Raw genomic sequence first — 24,438 nt, 5'->3', positions numbered from 1 at the left:
AACTCATTGGAATTCAGAAGAGGGGAGATCTTATAGAGACATATAAGATTATGAGGGGAATAGATAAAGTGGTGGCAGGGAGGTTGTTTCCGCTAGCAGATGAAACTAGGACTAGAGGGCGTCGCCTCAAAATAAAGGGAAGCAGATGTAGGACTGAGGTCAAGAGGAACTTCTTCACCCAAAGGGTTGTGAATCTGTTGAATTCCCTGCCCAGTGAAGCAGTTGAAGCTACCTCGCTGCATGTTTTTAAGGCAAGGCTAGATAAATTTTTGAACAGTAAAGGAATTAAGGCTTATGGTGAGTGGGTGGGTAAGTGGAGCTTAATCTCAAGATCAGCCATGATTTTATTAAATGGCAGGGCAGGCTGAAGGGGCCAGATGGTTTACTCCTGCTCCTAGTTTTTATGTTCTTAATCAGATCATGGAGTACAGGAGTTGGGACATCACGTTGAGGTTGTACAAGATGTCGGTAAGGCCTCTTCTGGAGTACAATGTGCAGTTCTGGTCACCCTGCTATGGGAAAGATATTATTAAATTGGTGAGTGTTCAGAAAAGATATATCAGGATGTTGCTAGGAATAGATGGTTTGAGTTATAAAAATAACCTGGACAGACTGGGGACGTATACTCCAGTGGGGAGAAATAGGAGTGACCTTACAGGTGTTTCTAAAATCATGAGGCATAGATATGGTGAATAGCAAGGTGGGGAGTTCAAAACCAGGGAGCATATTTTTAAGGCAAGAGGTGACAGTTTTAGAAAGGGCAGCAAGGGGCAACTTTATTTCAGAAAAAATTGTGGTTCATGTGTAGTGAACTGCCAGAGGAAATGGTGGATGCAGGTAGTTACAACATTTAAAAAGACTTTTGGATAAGCACACAAACAGGAAGGATGCAGAGGTGCTGCTGTTGGACTGGAATTGACAAAGTCAAAAGTCATCAAGTGAAGACTGGTGATTTCTGACTATGAATAGGAAAGGTTCAGGGGAATATGGGCCAAATGCAGGCAAGTGGGACTAGTTAAGTTTGGGAATGTGGCTGGCATGGACTAGTTGGACTCAATGGCCTGCTCCTCTGACATGAATGAGCAAAGATGGGAGACTAAACCAGAAGAGTGATTATAGTAGAAATGATTATTTTGCCTTGTGACCTTGTGCTAGGCATGATACGAGATGTTTTGAGCAAGCTACAATGAGCAATATAAAGTCCATTATCATTACCTCCAAGAGAAAATCTGTGTTAAAAATCTGGCAGTGATGAACATCATTGAGAAACATCTCTCCACAAGAGGCAACTGTGTTGAGTTGGAGGAACACAGCAGGCTGGGCAGCAGAAAAGTTGACGTTTCAGCTGCTGCCTGGCCAGGTGTGTTCCTCCAGCTTCACATAACGTTGTCTCTGACTCCAGCATCTGCAGTTCTTGCTATCTCTCCACGAGCCCAGTTTTTGCATTACAATTCTGTTAAGCATGCTTTTGAAATAGCCTCTTCAGTGACTCATTGTTTGTAAGCTGTAGGGGGCCGGAGAAGGATTCATCAGTCTTATTGCTCACAAGTTTACACATGTTGGAATTCAATTAAAGGATGAAGGCCTGGGCAGTTGCTTGCTGTTTCCCCCTCACGTGAGTTATTCTTGGCCCCCAATATGGAACTGTGCTGTTTCAGGTTATGACAGACATCGCAAGGGTCCTATTATTAGCCAAGTCTCATTGTAGGCAGTGACAATAGAGAGAGCAAAAATTCAACCCAGAAAAGTGTGAAGTAATTCATTTTGGAAGCATGAGTTTGAATGCAGGATACAGAGTTAATGGCAAGATTCTTGGCAGCGTGGAAGAAGAGAGGAATCTTGGGGTCCACATCCATTGATCCCTCAAAAGTTACTGCCCAAGGTGATCGGGCTGTAAAGGTGGTGTATAGTGCGTTGGCTTTCATTGGCAGGGGAATTGCGTTTAAAAACTGTGAGGTCATGCTGCACCTCAATAAAACTCTGGTTAGACCATACTTGGAATATTGTGTTCAGTTCTGGTCATCTCATCATAGGAAGGATGTGGAAGCTTTAGAGAGGGTGCAGAGGAGATTTACTAAGATGCTGCCTGCACTGGAGGGCAGGTCTTGAGTAAAGGTTGAGGGCGCTTGGCCTTTTTTCATTGCAGTGAAGAAGGATGAGAGGTAACTTGATAGAGGTTTACAAGATGATGAGGCAGAGATAGAGTGGATAGTCACAGACTTTTTTCCCCAGGGCGGAAATGGCTATTATGAAGGGGCATAATTTTAAAATGATGGGAGGACAATCTAGGGGAGATGTCAGAGGTAGGTTCTTCATACAGTGAGTGGTGGGCATGTGAAATGCATTGCTGGCAGTGGTAGTGGAGTCAGATGCCTTATAGACTTTTAAGTGGCTCTTGGATAGGCATGTGGAGCATAGTAAAATGTAGGGTACGCAGGGTAGATTGATCTTAGTAGGATATTAGGTCAGCACAACATCATGGGCCAAAGGGCCTGTACTGTAGGTAACAAAGTGTGAAGCTGGATGAACACAGCAGGCCAAGCAGCATCTCAGGAGCACAAAAGTGGATGTTTTGGGCCTAGACCCTTCATCAGAGCTGGGGGGGGGGGGGGGGGGGGGGAAGAAAGAGGGTTCTGAAATAAATAGGGAAAGAATGGGAGGAACTGAAGATGGATAGAGAAGGTAGTTGGAGGGGAGAGTATAGATGGGGAGGTGGGGAGGGGATAGGTCAGTTTGGGGAGGATGGACAGGTCAAGGAGGTGGGAAGAGGTTAGTAGGTGGGAAATGGAGGTGCAGCTTGAGGTGGGAGGAGGGGATAGGTGAGAGGAAGAACAGGTTAGGGAGGTGGGTACGAGCTGGGCTGGTTTTGGGTGGCCTGTACTGTACTATTTTATGTTCTGTGTTTTACGTGAATGGTGATCTGCATCTCACTGGAGGAGGTAGCCTGGCATTTGCTGTAGCAGATCAGGTTAGAAACCATGCAGCCATATACTCAAAAGTTCTCACTCATAGGAGGAGTTGATGACACTTGTGGTAAAAGATGCCAGTGCCAGGGTGGGCCTGCTTCAGAACAAACTCTTCCTTCTCTTCTGGCATTTTTTCCCTCACTTAAGAATTTTGATGGTCTTGTTTAAGGACTATGCCTTTGGCTAATTAGATTCCAGAGGTAGCAGTTAATCAGTTAAAATGGTTTTTACAAACAGCAGTGGCCGTTGCAAGGACAATGTCTTTTATTTTGGTCTTTAAAAACCTTATGACAAGGAGAAAGAACTTTTTTGAAAACACCATGGACTAAATTAAAAAGTTAGAACTACAAAAAGGTAATGGCCCAGAGTTATTTCCCAAGTCATGAGCAAAACAGCAGAGAAGTGAGTGTGTGGATCAAAGATTGGGGAGGGAAATAGGTTTAGATTCATGGAACACTGGCACCAGCATTAGGTAAAGTGGAAGCTGCACCATCAGAACATGCTTTGCCCAATCTGCTGGGGTCAATGTTCTGCCCAGTTAAAAAGTTGCTGCACAAGCCAAGAGTTTAGTGGCATGGGCAGTGTACCAGCACGGAAAGAGGATTCATGAACTAAAATCAAAACAACTGGGACGAAAGAATCATTTAAAAAGGTGAGAAACTAACTAGGGGAACACTTTATTAATGCTGAGATAACAAGGTGCAGAGCTGGACGAACACAGCAGGCCAAGCAGCCTAGGCCCTTCCGAAACGTCAGCTTTCCTGCTGTGCTCATCCAGCTCTACGCCTTATTTCAGATTCTCCAGCATCTGCAATTGCTACTATCTCTGAAACAACCTTAATGCTGTGGTTTTAGCAATTAACCTCACATACTAACAACTTAGATGAAGGGACTGACTGTCATCAAATCTGACTGCAATGTGAGGTGTTAGGAAAGCAAGTTGCAAAGAGGTTCAAAAAGAGTTAGTGAAGTGATACTGTCAGAGATAATGGGAACTGCAGATGCTGGAGACTCCAAGATAATAAAATGTGAGGCTGGATGAACACAGCAGGCCAAGCAGCATCTCAGGAGCACAAAAACTGACGTTTCGGGCCTAGACCCTTCATCAGAGAGGGGGATGGGGGGAGGGAACTGGAATAAATAGGGAGAGAGGGGGAGGCGGACCGAAGATGGAGAGTAAAGAAGATAGGTGGAGAGGGTGTAGGTGGGGAGGTAGGGAGGGGATAGGTCAGTCCAGGGAAGACGGACAGGTCAAGGAGGTGGGATGAGGTTAGTAGGTAGCTGGGGGTGCGGCTTGGGGTGGGAGGAAGGGATGGGTGAGAGGAAGAACCGGTTAGGGAGGCAGAGACAGGTTGGACTGGTTTTGGGATGCAGTGGGTGGGGGGGGGGGGGGAAGAGCTGTGCTGGTTGTGTGGTGCAGTGGGGGGAGGGGATGAACTGGGCTGGTTTAGGGATGCAGTAGGGGAAGGGGAGATTTTGAAACTGGTGAAGTCGACATTGATACCATATGGCTGCAGGGTTCCCAGGCGGAATATGAGTTGCTGTTCCTGCAACCTTCGGGTGGCATCATTGTGGCAGTGCAGGAGGCCCATGATGGACATGTCATCAAGAGAATGGGAGGGGGAGTGGAAATGGTTTGCGACTGGGAGGTGCAGTTGTTTGTTGCGAACTGAGCGGAGGTGTTCTGCAAAGCGGTCCCCAAGCCTCCGCTTGGTTTCCCCAATGTAGAGGAAGCCGCACCGGGTACAGTGGATGCAGTATACCACATTGGCAGATGTGCAGGTGAACCTCTGCTTAATGTGGAATGTCATTTTGGGGCCTGGGATGGGAGTGAGGGAGGAGGTGTGGGGACAAGTGTAGCATTTCCTGCGGTTGCAGGGGAAGGTGCCAGGTGTGGTGGGGTTGGAGGGCAGTGTGGAGCGAACAAGGGAGTCACGGAGAGAGTGGTCTCTCCGGAAAGCAGACAGGGGAGGGGATGGAAAAATGTCTTGGGTGGTGGGGTCGGATTGTAAATGGCGGAAGTGTCGGAGGATAATGTGTTGTATCCGGAGGTTGGTGGGGTGGTGTGTGAGAACGAGGGGGATCCTCCTGGGGCGGTTGTGGCGGGGCCGGGGTGTGAGGGATGTGTCGCGGTAAATGCGGGAGACGCAGTCAAGGGTGTTCTCAATCACCGTGGGGGGAAAGTTGCGGTCCTTAAAGAACTTGGACATCTGGGATGTGCGGGAGTGGAATGTCTTATCATGGGAGCAGATGCGGCGGAGGCGGAGGAATTGGGAATAGGGGATGGAATTTTTGCAGGAGGGTGGGTGGGAGGAGGTGTATTCTAGGTAGCTGTGGGAGTCGGTGGGCTTGAAATGGACATCAGTTACAAGCTGGTTGCCTGAGATGGAGACTGAGAGGTCCAGGAAGGTGAGGGATGTGCTGGAGATGGCCCAGGTGAACTGAAGGTTGGGGTGGAAGGTGTTGGTGAAGTGGATGAACTGTTCGAGCTCCTCTGGGGAGCAAGAGGCGGCGCCGATACAGTCATAATCTCCCCTTCCCCTACTGCATCCCTAAACCAGCCCAGTTCATCCCCTCCCCCCACTGCACCACACAACCAGCACAGCTCTTCCCCCCCACCCACTGCATCCCAAAACCAGTCCAACCTGTCTCTGCCTCCCTAACCGGCTCTTCCTCTCACCCATCCCTTCCTCCCACCCCAAGCCGCACCCCCAGCTACCTACTAACCTCATCCCACCTCCTTGACCTGTCCGTCTTCCCTGGACTGACCTATCCCCTCCCTACCTACACCCTCTCCATCTATCTTCTTTACTCTCCATCTTCGGTCCGCCTCCCCCTCTCTCCCTATTTATTCCAGTTCCCTCCCCCCATCCCCCTCTCTGATGAAGGGTCTAGGCCCGAAACGTCAGTTTTTGTGCTCCTGAGATGCTGCTTGGCCTGCTGTGTTCATCCAGCCTCACATTTTATTATCTTATAGTGAAGTGATACTGATGCGTAAAGTAGATGAACAAAAATTTAGCACAGGGAGCAAAATTCCAGATAAAACAGGAAATCAGCATATTTAATAGTGTGGCATGCTGCACTACAGCTAAAGAAGCATTTGTGCATTAATCATGATGTTGGCATGCAGGTACAGCAAGTAATTAAAGACAAATGGAATGTTTGGAAATGGAGTTAAAGGATACGTTTATTGACATATCAATACACCATGCACATGTACACTAAATACTAAACATTTAAAAAGGTGTACTATTTCACACTTTATCACCATTTCATTTATATCACCTCTAATGTACTATATTTGTTAAAATTGTACATTTAATTGTTGTGACTTCTGCAATAAATTTGTGGTGTAACGTTTTAGTTCGGAAGAGTCACATTGGACTCAAAACCTTAAAATTGTTTCTTTCTCCACAAATACTACAAGACCTGCTAGGAATTTCCAGTATTTTGTGCTGGTTCCAGATTGCCAGCAGCTGCTGTATTTTGCTTTTTATTTAAGTGAGAGTCACCATCTGGCCTTTTGCCAACTTTAGCCAAAGATTCATTTAACCATCACTTGAACATCACAACGGATAGGATCAGAAGACAATTAGCCTTGTCTGGCTCAATTACATTGTGATCCTTTAAATTTTACATTTTATCACAGTGTAATGAAGACTTATGGAATAAAACCCATATGCAGAATTTTTTTCTGGTATCCTTCATATACAGTACTTTAAACCCACCGTAACTCAAGGACATCAGTTTCAGAGCAACTCAAGTGCCAGACATAACATTTACCAAGGTCATGGATTTTGTTCCTAGGTCAGGTACACAGAGGCAGAAGAAATCTCAGATCTATAAAGTTAACCCTTTTTTAAAAAAAAATAAAAGACGACAGCCACCCACACTTCCAAATTCCATTCAGGGAGCAAAAGGGGCACGGCTAGTTTTGTAATCAAGCCAGGCCAAGCCAACTCGGAAGAGGCCAACAGGCTTTCGGTCCGAAAAGCAAATAGGCTAAAAAAAAAGCCTGTCGTCATGGCACTCCAGCACAAGTTACTTTTCTTAAATTACAAAACAAAATGTTGACAAAACAAGACATCCATACTGTTTGCACCATCACCCCACCTCATTCCGCATATCCCATCCAATGTCATTCTACCTATCCATGATGACCCTTTATAAATCTGTGCCACTTTATGTCCCTAAATATCCTGTGGCCTTTACAGTTCATATGCCAATATAAATCCTAACCTCTGCTCTTCCCCCTCTAAAGGAAATACACCTGGTACCTAGCACCCAGGGCCAACTTTAAGACGGCACTTTGATAATGCAAACTGATGTCATTTGAAAGGGGTGGGGTGGGAAATCAGTGAAATTCCTTCAACTAGTAAATATATATCTACAGCTGTCCATCAATATGCTCACACAATAGATATTCTTTGTGAAAATGTGTTTTGGAAATCAAGCATGCAACATAAGTCCTGTTTAACTGCTTCTCTCTTTCCACATCCAACTCCTCCAACACAAAAGGTACATCTGGGGCCTCTCTCCGAAAAGACATGTAATTTGTAACTTTCCTTCAGCCGTTACCCTTACCCCAGACCTCATCATACAGTCTAATGGGACTGGAGTCAGATTTCTAATTTCTTCAGACGTTTTTGCCATGGCAGATATTTCTAGGCCCGAAGCTCCTTAGGAATCACAGCATAAACAGCATCTTACAAGGGTTCTCTTTTGTAGATAGTATTTAATAAGTTGGAGTCTATTAACAAGCACACTTATTGATATACCATAACTGTCTTTCTACACTGCTAATACATTGCAATGACCAGGAGTGAGCTCAGACCTTGTTCTACATCACAACAGCTTTTTAAAATTGGGGCTTTGAAAGTCAAAGCTGAATCTGCCCTTGCATAAACTTGCTTTAAGTAGGAGCTGCAAATACAGAACTGGAGAAATAAAATCCAATACTTCCTTGGGCTTAAATATGGAGAGCACTAAAGTGAAATCAGATGAAGTTAAATTTTTCGGTGCACAGGAAAACAAAATATAAACCACATTTTAAAGGCATTGAGTGAGATACAAAAAAAATAGTGCAAGTATCACTTGTCATTATGTGTTACAATTACTAAAACCACAAAATTAATCACTGTTCCTCCCAGCTAAATGAAACAAAGTATCTTCTGCTTTATTTTCAGAAACATTTGGTTTTGATCTTCCTTTTCCTACCAGTACTTCCGCATCACAAGCTAATTCGAGAGTTTCCCTATTGACAATCCAACAACTCCAAACTAACTATCTCTACCATCAAGGACAATTACTTGGGAACAACAGCAACCAAATTCCCCAAAGTCATTAGAAGCAAAGTACAGATCCTTCACTGTAAGAGAATCAAAAACCACAGAATTCACTGTGGGAATACCATAACCATATGGACTGTGATGAGCTATTTCCTACGCTGCTACAATCCTCAAAATGCAATTTGGTCTCAGAAACAGAATGCTGACTTTACACCAATCACATTATATCACACATACCCCACCATTCCTGCTATATCGTACTGCAAAGCTATTAGTCATCTGCAGGAGAAAATAATCTACTGAAAACAAATGCTCCAGATAATTTATAAAGGGGTTCTGCCATCATGCATATTTCAGCAACGCAAATTGGAATTGTGTTATAGCCATCGAGTAGATGTCGACATCGTGGGCTTTGTCATAGAATTTCTTTTACACCATCTGCAAGGATCGTCAATGTTCAGAATAAGTCAATGTGCTCATTCAAATAAGCTAATTGAATTCTGTCATAAAGCTCAAATACAATATCACATAGTGAACAACCATCTTAAGAAAATATGTGAATTCGTAGTTTGAAGAATTTATGCTGAACACTAAATGCAAAAGAGTGAGTGCTGTTAAACATATACCTTTGAGTGTAGTTTCTTTTCCCCCTAGATTTTGTTACATATTAAATAAGAACTTTTGAACTTGCTCATGTAAGTCATTTATTCTAAAAGTTGTCTGGTACAACCTGCTTTTTAATGCACTACTTTGAATACAATGTTACTGAGGTTTATAATACATTTTAATCCTACAATTAACTTCAATGCCAATGGGCTACACAGACAAGAAAGTTTAGATTCCTCTGCTTCACCATCTGAAAAATCTATCCAGAAGCCTGTGCTGAAGAATGTCAGGTCAGATCAGCAATGGGCTTGGCTGTGACACAGACTATATTGCAGGTGAACAGGTTTTGTTTTGATAACAGTCAAGACTCACACAAGTGACAGGCTTGGTGTCAATACTTATAGGAGAATGGCGAAGAAGAATTGAGTGATTTTGAGTTTTATATTTTGGTGATCTGCCCTAACCCTGTTTTTCGCATGCGACCCATTATTTCCATAGAGCGATTTTTCTTTAACATGTTGTTGCACTGGAATGCAACTATCGCGTTTATAGCAGAATCCCCGTACTTGGGGCAGAGAAAGAGAAGCTGGTGGGAGTGGAGACTCAAGTGAGGAAATAAGTGGAGGCAAAGGCTGGAGGTCAACACTTAACTGAAAGCGCAGAGACTCAGGTCGCAGGTACAATTTGAAAAATTCAAGAGATATCAATGGAAAGGCTCACTGTTTGCGAATTGCTACTAAATTGAATACCTATTCCAAACTGCTTTTAGATAAAAGGTAAATGAGAAATACTTTATAGATTAAACAAAAGGAATTGAACTTAAATTAAAAAAAATTGAAAACATAATTAACTAAAACAGAAAGATGAGATGATGGTTGTAGCTGCATGGCCTGGTAGCTGGAGGACCCCATTGTGGTTCAGAATGGCTCCATCTATAGAAAGTATTGATTGCTCAAGTTTGAGTTGTACACTGTGGTGGGTCGGGGGGGGGGGGGGGGGGGGGGCTGCGCGGTGGTAGTTACCTAGTCAGTCACACCCCTTAGACTAAACTACCCTGAATTGGTCAGTGGTTGGCACGTGACAATCAGCAAGGCAAGTAGGGGGAAATCCATGGGGTAGCGCTGCAGAAGCCTCTGCTCTTGTCCTCATCTAACAGGTTCAAAATTCTTTCAAATAATAGTTAGGGGCTAAGACATTATTCCTTGTGGTCAGAATTGAGAATCCTGAAAACTGTACTGCCTACCTGGTGGCAACATTTATCATCTCTCATCCGGGCTCTGTTGAGGTGCAAAAGAAAGATCCAGTTGTCACAGTCCATATAGGTAACAGGATAAGCGGAAAGAGTTTCTGCTGAGGGAATGAACAGCCAGGGACTAAAATTTGAAAGTAAAACCAAAAAGGTAGTAATAATCTTGATAAAGAGATTAAATAAGAACAGTTGCAAGAGATAATCTTGGCTTGCATAATGTAGAGTCCACTTAGTTGGAGGTAAAACAGCATTGGCAGAACAGTATAGATCCCAAATAGCTGCCATTCTTTCGGAAAAACTAGAAGTGCACAAATAATGGGAGCATATAAAATGAATAGAGTAATAATGGGTGATTTTAGTTGCTATGTTGATTGTGTTATGCAAATCGTAAAGGATAGCTGTAACAAATTTATAGCGTGCGTTAGGAATGGTTTTCTAGAGTAAATGTGTCATGCAGTCAAACAAGGAATAGGCAGGTTTAACCACGACCTCAGAACAAGATCCTCTAGGAAGCAGTAATAACATAATAGAACCGCATTATGAGAGACTGAGAAACTTGGGTAGTTACCAACTGTGTTTAACTTAAACCAGTGTAATTGTAATGAAATGAGGATAGAGTTAGCTAAAGTGGACTGGGTAGATAGATTAGCAGGAAACAGAATGAAATGAATGTCAGAACACTTAAAAAAGGTAGTAATTCATAACTCTCAAAAGATAAAACCTCAGTAAGAGGAGGAAAGATTCTGAGGGAGAGGTAAACCAACCATGGCTAACCAAGGAAATTAAAGGAGGATATTCACTTGGAATAAAAAGCATGTTTAAAAAAAGGCAAAAAATCAGTCCTGAGAAGTGGGATGTATTCAGAATCCAGCAAAGAGAGACTGAAAATAAGAGAGGGCAAAAATGAACCACAAGGACAAACAAGCAAGGAATACCAAGCTAACAAATAAGAACCTCTTTAAACCTATAAAAGAGAGGTCAAAGTGAACATAAGACCTTCAGTAAATGAATCCGAGAGACTGCTTATGAAGTACAAGGAAATGGCAGAGGAACTGAACAGATAACATGCAGTCTTCACTGTGGAAGGTATTACAAACTTTCCATTAATACTAAAGAATATGGAGAGGCAAATAAGTACTATTACTGGAGAAGCAGTATCAGACAAACTATGGGGCCAAAGGCAGATAAGTGTCCTGGTCCTGATGTCTTGCATCGGAGGATCCTAAAAAAGGAGGCAGCTAGATAGGCGATAATGGGAACGGCAGATGCTGGAGAATCCGAGATAATAAAATGTAAGGCTGGATGAACACAGCAGGCCCAGCGGCATCTCAGGAGCACAAAAGTTGATGTTTCGGGCCTAGACCCTTCAGAGAGGGGAATGGGGTGAGGGTTCTGGAATAAATAGGGAGAGGGGGAGGCGGACCGAAGATGGAGAGAAAAGAAGACAGGTGGAGAGGAGAGCATAGGTGGGGAGGTAGGGAGGGGATAGGTCAGCCCAGGGAAGACGGACAGGTCAAGGAGGTGGGATGAGGTTAGTAGGTAGGAGATGGAGGTGCGGCTTGGGGTGGGAGGAAGGGATGGGTGAGAGGAAGAACAGGTTAGGGAAGCAGAGACAGGTTGGACTGGTTTTGGGATGCAGTGGGTGGGGGGGGGGGGGGGAGAGGGGGGACGAACTGGGCTGGTTTTGGGATGCGGTGGGGGAAGGGGTCAGGAACAGCAACTCATATTTCGCTTGGGAACCCTGCAGCCCAACGGTATCAATGTGGACTTCACCAGCTTCAAAATCTCCCCTTCCCCCACCGCATCCCAAAACCAGCCCAGTTTGTCCCCTACCCCCACTGCACCACACAACCAGCCCAGCTCTTCCCCTCCACCCACTGCATCCCAAAACCAGTCCAACCTGTCTCCGCTTACCTAACCTGTTCTTCCTCTCACCCATCCCTTCCTCCCACCCCCTACCTACTAACCTCATCCCACCTCCGTGACCTGTCCGTCTTCCCTGGACTGACCTATCCCCTCCCTACCTATACTCTCCTCTCCACCTATCTTCTTTTCTCTCCATCTTCGGTCCGCCTCCCCCTCTCCCTATTTATTCCAGAACCCTCACCCCATCCCCCTCTCTGATGAAGGGTCTAGGCCCGAAACGTCAGCTTTTGTGCTCCTGAGATGCTGCTGGGCCTGCTGTGTTCATCCAGCCTCATTTTATTATCGCATCTAGATAGGTATTTGACATATTGGTTGCAATTTTCCAATCCTCAAAATTTTCTCACATTAGACAACTGGAATATCCCACAGATGCCCCAATTCAAAAATCAAATGGTGGCAAAAAGTGGGTCACAATAGGCTGGTTAGCTTAACATCTGTCATTAGTAACATAATGGAATCAATTGAAGAACTAGCAGCAGAACATCTTGAAAATCATAACTTAAACGAAGCCGAGTCGTGAAAGGGAATTCATACCTGACTTAGATTTGAGAAAGTCTCAAGAAAATTGCAGCATCTACATTGATGGGAACAGTGTGCCTCCACAAATAGCTATGAGGTAAATCTCTTCAACAAATCAAGTCAACACAGGATTCTTTTTGAGATAGTAGGAACTGCCGATACCGGAGAATCTGAGACAACAGCGTGTACAGCTTGATGAACACAGCAGGTCAAGCAGCACCAGAGGAGCAGGAAACCTGACGTTTCAGGTCGACACTGGTTTGATTGCTTCCCACAGTTGTTAAAGAGAGTAGGTCTGAAAAATGCCACTCAAAACTTCTTTATTGGGGAATTTATAAAGGTTTAAAATCTTAGGAGTAGCATCACAAATTTAAATCCATTACACTTTGTCTATGAATGTACCCAAACAAATTTAGCAAAATTCAGGGAATCAAACAGAAAAGTTTATCAATCTGCTTCAGCTTACTAGATACATCATGTGACACACGGTTTCCTCAATTTCTGGAGGGAAAGATGCATAACATTGAAAGGCTTAAATTCATGACTTAGGCTCACAGACAAAAATGAAAAACTACAAAAACATTAAGTAGAACCCCAAAAAACATTCCTTATTCTCACCAAATGTCAGAAGAGCAAAATGTTTTCTCTGCCTTTCAATCCCAATGGTAGGTGACAGTCTTCTGACCAACTGGAATGGCACGGTAGCAGTGGTCAGCACTGATGCCTCACAGCCCCAAGGACTTGGGCTCAATTCCAGCCTTGGGCAACCGTATGTTCAGTTTTCCAGTTCTCCCCATGTCTGTGTGGGTTTCCGTCAGGAGCTCTAGTTTCCTCCCACAGTCCAAAGACGGGCAGGTTAGGTGAATTGGCCATGCCAAATTGTAGTGTCCAGGGATATGCAGGCTAGGTGGATTACCCAGGGTAAATGCAGAGTTACTGGGATGGAATGGGTCTGGTTAGGATGCTCTTTGGTGGGTTGGTGCAGTCACAATGGGCCTAATGGCCTCTTTTTGCACTGTAGGGATTCTAAGATTTTATACCTTACTTGGATTCAGACTGACGAAGTGGGCTGGGCTGTGCAGAGCAACAAACTTACAGCCTGCAGCACTTCACTTTAGCAGATCACTCAATCTCCTCATTGGGATCTTCAAACAAGATGTAAGTTTCAAACAAACATTCTTTAAAAAAAATCACACCAAGGTTGCCAATCATTCAATACATGAACAGAATGAACTGCCCACCTCTGACAAATCAATTGATCTATGACAATTACGTGGCCAAAACTGTTTTAATTTCTTGTAAGCAGCTCTCAAGAATGCTCCTGGATAGAATGACAACTATAGCTGTGCACTAATATGTTTCACCATAAAAGGTGACTTTGTTTCACATACCAACCATGGAAACATTCAGCAGTCCGAGAACTAGTTATGATGCACTAGAAAAGTTCAGCCGTAATTGCAAGTCATAGCTTCACTAATTTATTTGTTACTGCAGGTTATTTTTGATTTTGAATTAAATGGATACCTGCACAAACTGACATTTGTCAATGAAATTGATTTTTGCAAATGTTAACAATGAGTACGTTTATTTTCTCCATTTCAATCCCAGGTGTCTGTATTTTAGAGCCAGAACAGTTGGGGAGAACAGAACAGATTTGGAAATTCCTTTATTGACTGGACAGAAAATAAAAAACTTTCTTGCGTTTCTAACACCAGAACAGAATATGCTGGCATTCTAGCCCACAATGGAAACCAAGCAGAGGCTTGGGGACCGCTTTGCAGAACACCTCCGCTCGGTTCGCAATAAACAACTGCACCTCCCAGTTGCAAACCATTTAAACTCCCCCTCCCATTCTTTAGATGACATGTCCATCATGGGCCTCCTGCAGTGCCACAATGATGCCACCCGAAGGTTGCAGGGACAGCAACTCATATTCCGCTTGGGAACCCTGCAGCCCAATGGTATCAATGTGGACTTCACCAGCTTCAAAATCTCCCCTTCCCCCACCGCATCCCAAAACCGGCCCAGTTCGTCCCCTCCCCCCACTGCATCCCAAAACCAGCCCAGCCTGTCTCTGCCTCCCTAACCTGTTCTTCCTTTCACCCATCCCTTCCTCTCACCCCAAGCCACACCTCCATTTCCTATCTACTAACCTCATCCCACCTCCTTGACCTGTCCGTCTTCCCTGGACTGACCTATCCCCTCCCTACCTCCCCACTCCACCTATCTTCTTTTCTCTCCATCTTCTGTCCGCCTCCCCCTCTCTCCCTATTTATTCCAGAACCCTCACCCCCATCCCCTCTCTGATGAACGGTCGAGGCCCGAAACGTCAGCTTTTGTGCTCCTGAGATGCTGCTTGGCCTGCTGTGTTCATCCAGCTTCACACTTCATTATCTTGGATTCTCCAGCATCTGCAGTTCCCATTATCTCTAGCCCACAATTTCTTATTTACAATAAAACAAAGTCATTTGAAAGTAAAGAAACAGAAAATGCTAGAAATACTCAGTTGGCAGCATTTGTGCAGACAAAGTTTTGATGTTTCAGGTGGATGACCTTTTAGCAAAGCTGATGTATCGCGACCTCCAACGTTTTGCTTTTATTTCAGATTTCTAACACATAGCTTGTGTAAAAAATCATGTTCTGTATCAAAACACAGAAAATGATCATGATTGTGTTAGGGACAGTTAACATTTAAAGATAAATACTCATACATTTTAACTAACGAACTCACCGCAAGATTTCACTGAACTAAACCAAAAAAAACTTTACTGCACAGAAAAAGAAAGACACTAACTACATTCAGTTTTACTTACTTCTTGTTCTTTCATCTATCTGCAGTTTGCACAAATTAGTTGGGCCGAAAGGCCTGTTTTGCTGCTGTATACTTGTATAATTGTCTGGTATTTTGAAATCTTAGTGTATTTACCACTATTAAAACCACAATTTTCAATTCCAGCTATTCTCTCAAATAAAACTTGTTATTTAACAACTGACCAGGGATACATCAGTTGCTTGTTACAATTGTCTTCTGTGCTTTCCAGACAATTCTGTGACTGCTTTCTTTGCCATAAGGAATGAAGGGGTCCACTGGACTTCTTCGTGGGCCAGAGTAGATTTTTCAGCTGTTTTTCCTTCAAAAATCCAAAAAGAGAGGTTATGCTACCACCTGCAGTCCACACAGAACAAATTTAATATTTTCTCAACTTGGGTGCTTGTCAGGTCTGCATCCATCAGCTTTGGCTCTCTCCTGAGTGAGCTGCAAACTACCAGAGCTCAGCGTACGACTGAACTACTTTTGGAGCAAACACCCCGATAATTTAACAAAAGAACCATTCATTTCCAACAGTCTATTCCTGTGAGGACATGGCATGTTCTGGAATATCCTCGAAGGAGACTTTCAGAATCATTTACCCTACTTAAAATTGTTATCTGAACCAGTAAACAAAATTTCACAACCTTGTTGATTTACTGTTGGGTAAAGGCTTTTGGGCCTTTTAAAAAAAACTCTGCAAAGATGTCATGGAACTGATCCCCTTGGGACGTATGCAAGCACAGGGCGGGAGGAATTAGTTTGATCCACGGAGAGCGAATTAGATTGACAGAAGTTAGAGAATAATCTCAAATTAACAGGCTCAGAGTCTGATGTAGCTGATCACCATGTACAGTTACATTAATTAACATGCAATAAACAGAATAATAAAGAAGACCAAGCCTGAAACAGATCTTGACCTTGCCTGCTCCTAGTGGAGTCACTGATGTCTTATAGTTTTTCGAGATTTCCACATTTTTATCCATCTGCTCCCTTGTTCTTCCTTTGCTTCTTTGCAGTTCTGAAGAATTGTCATAACAGACTATAAAACATTGATAATTGTGCAGAGCTGGAGGAACACAGCAGGCCAGGTAGCAGAGGAGCAGGAAAGTTGATGTTGTGGGTCAGAACGCTTCTTCAGAAGTGCCGACTTTCCTGCTCCTCTGATGCTGTCTGGTTTGCTGTGTTCCTCCAGTACCCGCAGTTCTCACTATCTTAGACTATAAACATTTACTGTTCATCTCTTCACAAATACTGTGAGACCTATTGAGGTTCTCCAGCACTGTTTGCTTCACCTTTCCGACATCTGCTGTATTTTATACCGTCATTCCTTACTTTTATACTCCACTGTCTTTCAAATAATGGCCAACAGCCTTCCATATTATCTGAACTGGAGGGCTAGCTTGGAGAGATTTATGAATGGCCAACCCAAATATCTTTGCGCTGCAGCTTTCAGCAGTCTTTCAACATTTAAATAGTCAGCTTCTCCGTTCTTCATATCACAGTGCATAACCTCTCATTTTCCCGACATCACAATGTGATGATACCTTGGCTTTAGGTGGTGTATTTTGTCACTTACTTTTAAAAAAAATGAACAACGGTTTATAGTGAGGTAACGAGCACTCTACTCAGAGCCAATAAACAGCCTAAGGGACCTTGAGCTTTGTTCAAAAAGGAGTAGAAGCAGGCTTAATGATTGGGGTTAAGCTCCCACAGAACCAGGAATTTTAGTTTTAATTTTCAGTACAGTTACTTCTGGGGTCTTGACACTAAACATGGAAGCTGCTTTTCCCCATTCAAGTACCAGTGTAAGGTTACTCAAGAACCCATGGTGGTGGGGGTTAATATTAACCTAGAATCATAGAATCCCTACAGCATGGAAGTAGGCCATTTGGATCATTGACTCCACACCAACCCACCCCCTACACTGCTCATGGCCAATCCATCTAGCCTGCATATCTTTGGACTTAGGAAACTGGAACACCAGAAAAAACCTACGCAGACACGGACAGCGTACAAAGTCTGCAAACGATAGTCGTCAGAGGTTGGAATCATACCCAGGCCCCTAGCGCTATGAGGCAGCAATGCCAATCATTGAGCCACTGCCATTCATTACGATCATGACTGAACAGCCAATCAAAAGCCTGTTTCTGCTTTTCCCCTTCTATCCTTTGATCCCTTTAGCCTTAAGTGCACTATGCAACTCCTTGAAATCATAGTGCTTTGGCCTTGACTGCTTTCTGTGGCAGTTAAATCCAAAGGCCCATGACTCTGAAGAAACTGCTCATCTCAATCCTAAATGATTTATTCCAAATCATTAAAATAGTGATCCCTCATTCTGGACTCCCCCGCTAGAGTTAGAAAATTTCCTTTCTGGAACAATCCTTTCTAGTCTTTTTAGAATTTTAGAACTTTCCATGTGATCCTCCCTCATTATTCTGAATTCCAGTGATATGATCCTAATGAATCCAACCTCCCCTCAAATGTCAGTCCCACCATCCCAAGAATCAGGATGGTAAACTTGCATTATGCTCTTTCCACAGCTAAAAGCATGCTTCCTCAGATAAAGGAGACCATAACTCCACAGAATATTCCAGGTATGGTTGTGCAAAGGCCCTGTATAAAATTGTAGTAAGACACCCCTGCTTCTGTACTTAAATCCTCTCACTGATATACCATTTACCTTCTTTACCACTTGCCTACCTTCAACAACTGAAGTACATGAAGGTGTAGCAAGGACATCCAGGTCTTGCTGCACATTGCCCTCTCTTGGTTTAGTGATCTGCCTCCCTGATTTTGCTGCCACAAATGGGCAAACTCACATTTATCCAATGTGCTGCATTTGACACATTCGTTCAGCTTGTCAAAAATCAAGTGAAGCAGTAAATATCCTGCTTGTTACTTCAAAGAATTAGTCAATAATAGAACCGTATATAAATTTCACAAATCTATTGCCCAACTGACTGCAGATTTAAAATAAATTTTACACTGGCCAAAACGTTTATAACATTTGCTAAGCATTTATTAAAATATTAAATAAATTGTTGAACTGCTGCAAACAAAAGACAATACTATTTCAACATAATCATCATATTACTTCAAAAAAACAGCTAAATCTTGAGTTTCAGTTGAATTGTAGTCAAAGAAAGGACAAGTCTAATGGAGGTACACTAACTATGAAATAAGTAGTGTTGTCATGGCTGGTATGGAAGAGAGATAGTGGGCAAAAAAGAAAATACCATTTAAAGAACTGGAAGAAAAAGTATTATTTAATACTTGCAATGATAGAGTAAATAGAGTGTCTAGTCACAATCTTTGAAATATGCAAGTACGAAAGTGGTGCTAAATCTGCTGGCAAAAGAACAGAAAACTGACAGATTAATGAAATGTACTTTTTAGTGGGAAGATGTAAATGGTAACAACCTTCAACGTGTACGAAAATCATAGCTATTTGTCAGACTGTGGTCATGGTCACGTCTGTTCTCCTGGCCAGAAGGTTCACTTTCTGGATATGTGTCACAACACTGATCAGTTTGATTAAGAACATTACTGGATTTAGTTATGAGAGCCGCAATTATCAAAATGCTGACAGCACAGTGACCGGTGCTGTATGACAAGTACATGACAAAAGAGATTCCGCATGCCCGTGGGCACCCAAAATGTGAACGGGCATTCCACAAGCACTACTTTTTAGCAACTACTAACCAATGCATATTGTAGGCCATCCACTTTTGGAAACAATTTATCAGCAAGGAAGGTAACTCATACTCTCAACCAAAGGAACTTAGATTTTGGAACATTGTAATTTAAAGCTCCACGGAGAGGATAAAATTAGGTGTCCATTTTATGGATAGCAACTTCTCTAAAAAAATTGATTACTTCGATCAAAGGCACTGAAAGTTCCTCCACAAGATGTTTGTCATTTGCCATACACAACTAGGGTGAATTGCTTTTTCCTCCTGTTGGAGGAAGTAGATTAAATTATGCAAAACAAACTGTACTAGCATCTACAAACTTATCTGTGACTGGCCAAAAAGAGCTTAAGGAAACTTTGATACCATGAGCACATTATTTTAAACCACCAACCCAGCAGCTCAGCAAATTAAAACATCAAATGGCTGAGCCATTAGCTCACAAACTATTAAGATTTGATCATCAGAATCTAAGGGAGGCTATTATAACTAATTCAGCCACATTGGCCCGAGCATGAAAATGCATGAGCTTCTCATTGCTCTGCTACAAAGAATCCAAATTAGCAGAAATTTACAAAGGACATGGGGTTGGGGGCAAAGAGGAGCAGAAGCAGAAAGCAGGAGAGAAAGAAAGAAAAAACAGACAGGTTCCAGTCTTTACAAACCCACACTGGCATCAGGTCAAAAAAAAATGAAGTTTAGAAATCTGGGTTCCAAGTACATAACGTGCTATTTGTAATTTTCAAAAACAAACTAATTTATTAGCATCTAATCACAGCTGAAGATTAGTGACTTTCTCTACTGTTAAATTTGTACTTAAACTATATCCCCACCTCACTGAGAATTAATCACCTCATCAGGAATCTCCATTTTCCCTTTCAAGTCCTTCAATATGCCGACATCCAATGCACGAATGAGGTGAACTGCTGATTACTACACAACTGTCTAAATGTACTTCTAACAGTTGCCAATCTTTCTGTTAGTCTCACCACACTATCCCTTCATTTGTGGGATAGACTGATCTAACCATTGCAAAACCCACCCCTAATTCTCCAAGGTAGTTATGGTGAGAAGCTTCCTTGAACAGTTGGGTGTATCTACATTATAGGTCCCAGAGTCCAAATGTCAAAACCATCTTCTTTCTGTTAGCTATGATTCTAACAGCAAAAGCAGAGATTGTTCCTCCCAATTTGCATCGAGTCCAGTTTTACGAGGGATCCTCAATGCCACCTGGTTAAATGCAAGCCTGAAGTCAAGGGCAGTAACACTCACTTCCCCTCAACTTCAGCTCTTTTCTCTATGTCTGAGCCAAGGCCATAATGAGATCAGGAGCTGAGTAGGTGTGGTGGAACTCAAACAGAGCAATGAACTGGGTTTTGTTGAGTGCCATTTGACAGCACTGACCATGCCATGATTCATCCTTTAGGGTCCACAGCTTTTGCAGTACGCAGTTCTGTTAGCTGCTTCTTGAACATCACAGTCAATAGAACATATAATTGGCAGAAGTCTGACAACCTCAGGAGGTCACGTGTCTACTTAGCACTTCTGACTGAAGATGCTTGCAAATGCTTAAGCCAAATCTTTTGCACTGATGTGTTGGCCTCCAACTTATTTGCAGAACCACTTCCTCAAATGATCTGTTTAATTGTGCACCAATTGATGTGGAAGGACTGCACAGCTTACAGTTGGTTCTATTAGGCATGGGATTACTTAGCTCTATCACATGCAGTTTACACTTAAGCTTCGAAGGCTCACTGAAGATGTTACCTAGAATGGTGACGAAACGTCTGAAAACTAACCTTCCAGCTCAGCGAGCAAACTCACATCCAGAACCTCAACCTGAGCTACAAGTCTTCTCAAAACTTGCTATGTGTTGTTAAATTTTACACAAGTTTTTAAACATGTAAGGGGATGTGATAGCATGGTCGGTATGCTTGCTAGATGATTAATCCACAGATCCAGATAATGTTGAATAGTGGAATCTAAATTTGATAAAAATCTGGTATTAAAGAGTCTAATGATGACCACAAAATCATTGGCTGATTATCGAAAAAAAAACACTTATCAGGTTCACAAATGCCCTTCAGGGAAGGCAACTGCCCTACATGTGACTCCAGGCCTGCAGCGGTGTGGCTGATTCTTAAATGTCTTCTGGCAAATTCGGAATGGGCAATAAATGCTGGCCCACCCAATGACACCAAGTGTTGGAGGGGTTGTCAAAGAGGAGTCTCCAGTCCTGTGTCTAGGAGCACACATGGATCTTCATTCACAACTCTTTACTATGCATCATGAGGGGTGTTCCAAGTCAGTGTTACTGGAACACACTGCCTGCATCCCCAACCCCCCAGTCAAATACACTAATAGACAATAAGAAAAACTTGAGATAACAAGGTGTGGAGTTGGATGAACACAGAAGGCCAAGCAGCATCTTACTCCGTCTTCCCTACCTCCCCACCTACACTCACCTTTACTGGCCCCATCCCTGCTTCTAACTTGTCTGTCTCCTCTCCACCTATCTTGTCCTCTATCTATCTTCGATCCACCTCTCCTCTCTCCCTATTTATTTCGGAACACCCTTCCCCTCCCCCATTTCTGATGAAGGGTCTAGGCCCGAAACGTCAATAAAAAGCTTTACTGCTCCTAACATGCTGCCTGACACTCCTTATGCTCCATGGTAATTTCGATATGCCAATCCCTCCGTCAAGCGCTCAGGATGTTGTGGTAGAAGCATATACAAAGCGGTATGAATATTATCAAATGAAGATTCAATTCTTTTCCGCTTGACATTTGAGGGTCTCCGAGTACCTTGGAAGGATTTCGGACGAAGATAAGCTTCTGTTGTTTCCCTACACACGCATCTCCAATAATTCAACCCTCAGCCCGAGCACGATAAAGTAAGGGTCTAGGCCCGAAACACCAGCCTTCCTGCTCCTCTGATGCTGTGTTCATCCAGCCCTACACCTTGTTATCTCACAACAAAACCCACTGGTCCGGGATATCCCCGTTGATGAAAACACCTGCAAGTCAAAACAACTGCCTGCCCTGGGGCTCCCTGTCAACTTTTAAGCAAGAACAAGACTAAAAGTAAAGTACCCACGACTGTTTTTCACCAAAGCACACATTATTTTAAAGGAAGACCTATCATGTCACTCTAAAAGCCGAAAGGCAAAGAGCAAAGAAAATAATTAGAAGCATTAACTCTGATTTCTCTTCGCAGATATTGTCAGGCCCGCTGAACTTTTCCAGCGGCTTCAGTTTTTGTTTGACTTAACATCTCTCCCTTCACACGGAGGCTCACACAACACTGTTTCCAGCAGACGACGGCCACCACCTTCCTTTTTATAAACTATTTTTAAATAAAAACCACGAAAAAGATCGCAGCGCTGCGCCTTCTTCAAAGGAGTCCGCCTGATTTGAATAAAATCCTCGCTACACATAATAACAAATAAAAAGACACACATACTGTACGCATAAATACATACGAGTCAGCGTTTGTGCGGGAACCATAGGGAGAGAACCGAACGTCTCCTCAATCCCTGTTGGGCGCCGCCATTTTGTGAGCCGTTACCCCGGGACTGGGCGGGAAAGTGGGCGGAGGATGAAGCAGCGCGAGAGAAGGGGAAACTTGGAGGGGGAGGAGAGAGCAGCGCGAGAGGCGAAAGTGGGCGGAGTAGAGAGCGGCGCGGGCGGGGAGGAGGAAGATAGACGAGAGCTAGAGTGGGGGAGGGGGAAGGATCCGCGATGGGGGAGGGGTGTCGCGTAATGGTTGAATAGTGGCACCCCCTCCCGGGGCCCAGGCTGTGGTGGCCGGTTTGGTTGAGACGAGGCGCTATTGTTTCGCTTCTCCGAGGGAGGTTCGAGCTGCCGCCGGTGTTTCGGCCGCCAACAGCACCGCCGCTGTGTTTTCATTCCTTTCTCCCCCCCCCCCAAAAAATTATATATAAATGTGTGTGTGTGTGTGCGTGTTATGTTTTTTTTTGTCCTCTCCCGTGTATGAGTTAATGTTAAACTGCATGGAGCCGCTGCAGCCCGTCTGAAAAGAAAAATATATTTATACCATAAATACACACACTTATATTGTCTACCACATTAACATACAATAGAGAACAAGATGTAAGTTGTTTTTTTGTGTGTGTTTTTTTTGGTTGAGAGGAGATCGAAGAGTGCAGCGAGTGAGTAAAAGCGAGTCTTTGCTCTTTTTTCCTCTTTTTTTCTCTCTCTCTTAAACTTTCGCACTCGCTCCATCAATGACTGAGCGGCGGCGGCGGCGGACCGGCTCTCCTTCCAGACATTGACTAAGTTCCCCGAGGCTTTTTATTTTTATTTATTTATCCTTTACGCCCACCCCCCACCCCTTAAAAAAACTCTCTCTCTCTCTTTCTCTCTCTCTCTCTCCCTCTCTCTCTCTCTCTCTCCCCCCCCTCACACACATACAACAATGAAAAAGATGGCAAATTCGATGGGGAAAATGCAGCCGTCAGACCCGAGGAGAAAAAGGCAGGCGTTCCTGGAGGAGCTGCGGCAGTTTCACCACAACAGAGGGTAAGGATTTTAAACACCCCCCCCCCCCAACCCCGAAATTTTTATTTATAATTTAAGGGGAAAAACCCGGGGGATACGTTGGGCGAAACTTTGGACGGGCGCTTTGGTGAAGAGGAGGTGAGGGTCTGATTTTATTCTTCTTTATTTCTACCCCCCCACCCCACCCCACCACAACCACTTCTTGTTCAGGACGCCTTTTAAAAAGATCCCAATAGTTGCCGGAAAGGAGCTGGATCTTCACGCTCTCTACACCAGAGTCACCAGCCTGGGAGGATTCGCCAAGGTGAATATCTTGTGTCTGTTGTGTTTAATTTAATTTCTCGCCGTACGCGCGTCTTAAAAATCTGTTATCACCACCAGCACCCCCCCCCCAACGTTTCCTTTTTGGAAAACCCGCTCGGAAGGGCTGTAGTTTTATTTTTAAAGGTTTACAAAGGAAAAGATTTCTGTCGTGTGTGTGTGTGTGTGTGTGGCAGTGAAGCTGTAAATGGCAGTTGCCTGTCTCTGGCCTGGCGTTGCAGTTGCTGCGGCTGCTTCACTGCGCGCACTTCAGCCAAGTCAAAATTAGCGGGCATGCTTAACATCGATAATCGTGAGTGTGCCTGGGGTAGGAAATGCTCTTCAGGGGACAGGCTCGCACCACTCGTTTGCCTTTCTTTTACTCGCCGCAGCGGAGGGGACGGAGCTCTCCGCTGTGTCAGGCTTCGTGGTTGAGGGGGAAAATCGTAGGCCTCACGTAGGCCCGTAGGGTGGCCCGAACGTTTGAAAATGCGAAGACTTGTCGACCCCCCTTTTTTGTCTTCTGAACCAGGAAAGTGTTGCAAAGTTTTTGTTTTTTTTC

At 43.7% G+C, this 24,438-nt stretch overlaps 1 protein-coding gene across 1 annotated transcript in view; it reads left to right on the top strand.

The window, feature by feature from the left end:
• The first annotated feature begins 22,873 nt into the window (after nucleotides 1–22,873).
• Nucleotides 22,874–24,438, top strand: part of arid2 (AT-rich interactive domain 2) — a 151,828-nt gene continuing 150,263 nt past the window's right edge. The window contains exons 1-2 of the mRNA XM_048548529.2: nucleotides 22,874–23,597; nucleotides 23,787–23,880. Of these exons, the coding sequence (XP_048404486.2) occupies nucleotides 23,494–23,597; nucleotides 23,787–23,880 (198 nt within the window). The 5' untranslated portion in view covers nucleotides 22,874–23,493. The remainder of the gene's footprint in view (nucleotides 23,598–23,786; nucleotides 23,881–24,438) is intronic.

Source organism: Stegostoma tigrinum, chromosome 18 (genome assembly GCF_030684315.1).
Source record: "Stegostoma tigrinum isolate sSteTig4 chromosome 18, sSteTig4.hap1, whole genome shotgun sequence".
Lineage (NCBI taxonomy): Eukaryota > Metazoa > Chordata > Chondrichthyes > Orectolobiformes > Stegostomatidae > Stegostoma > Stegostoma tigrinum.
This window is presented reverse-complemented; position numbering and strand designations above follow the sequence as displayed.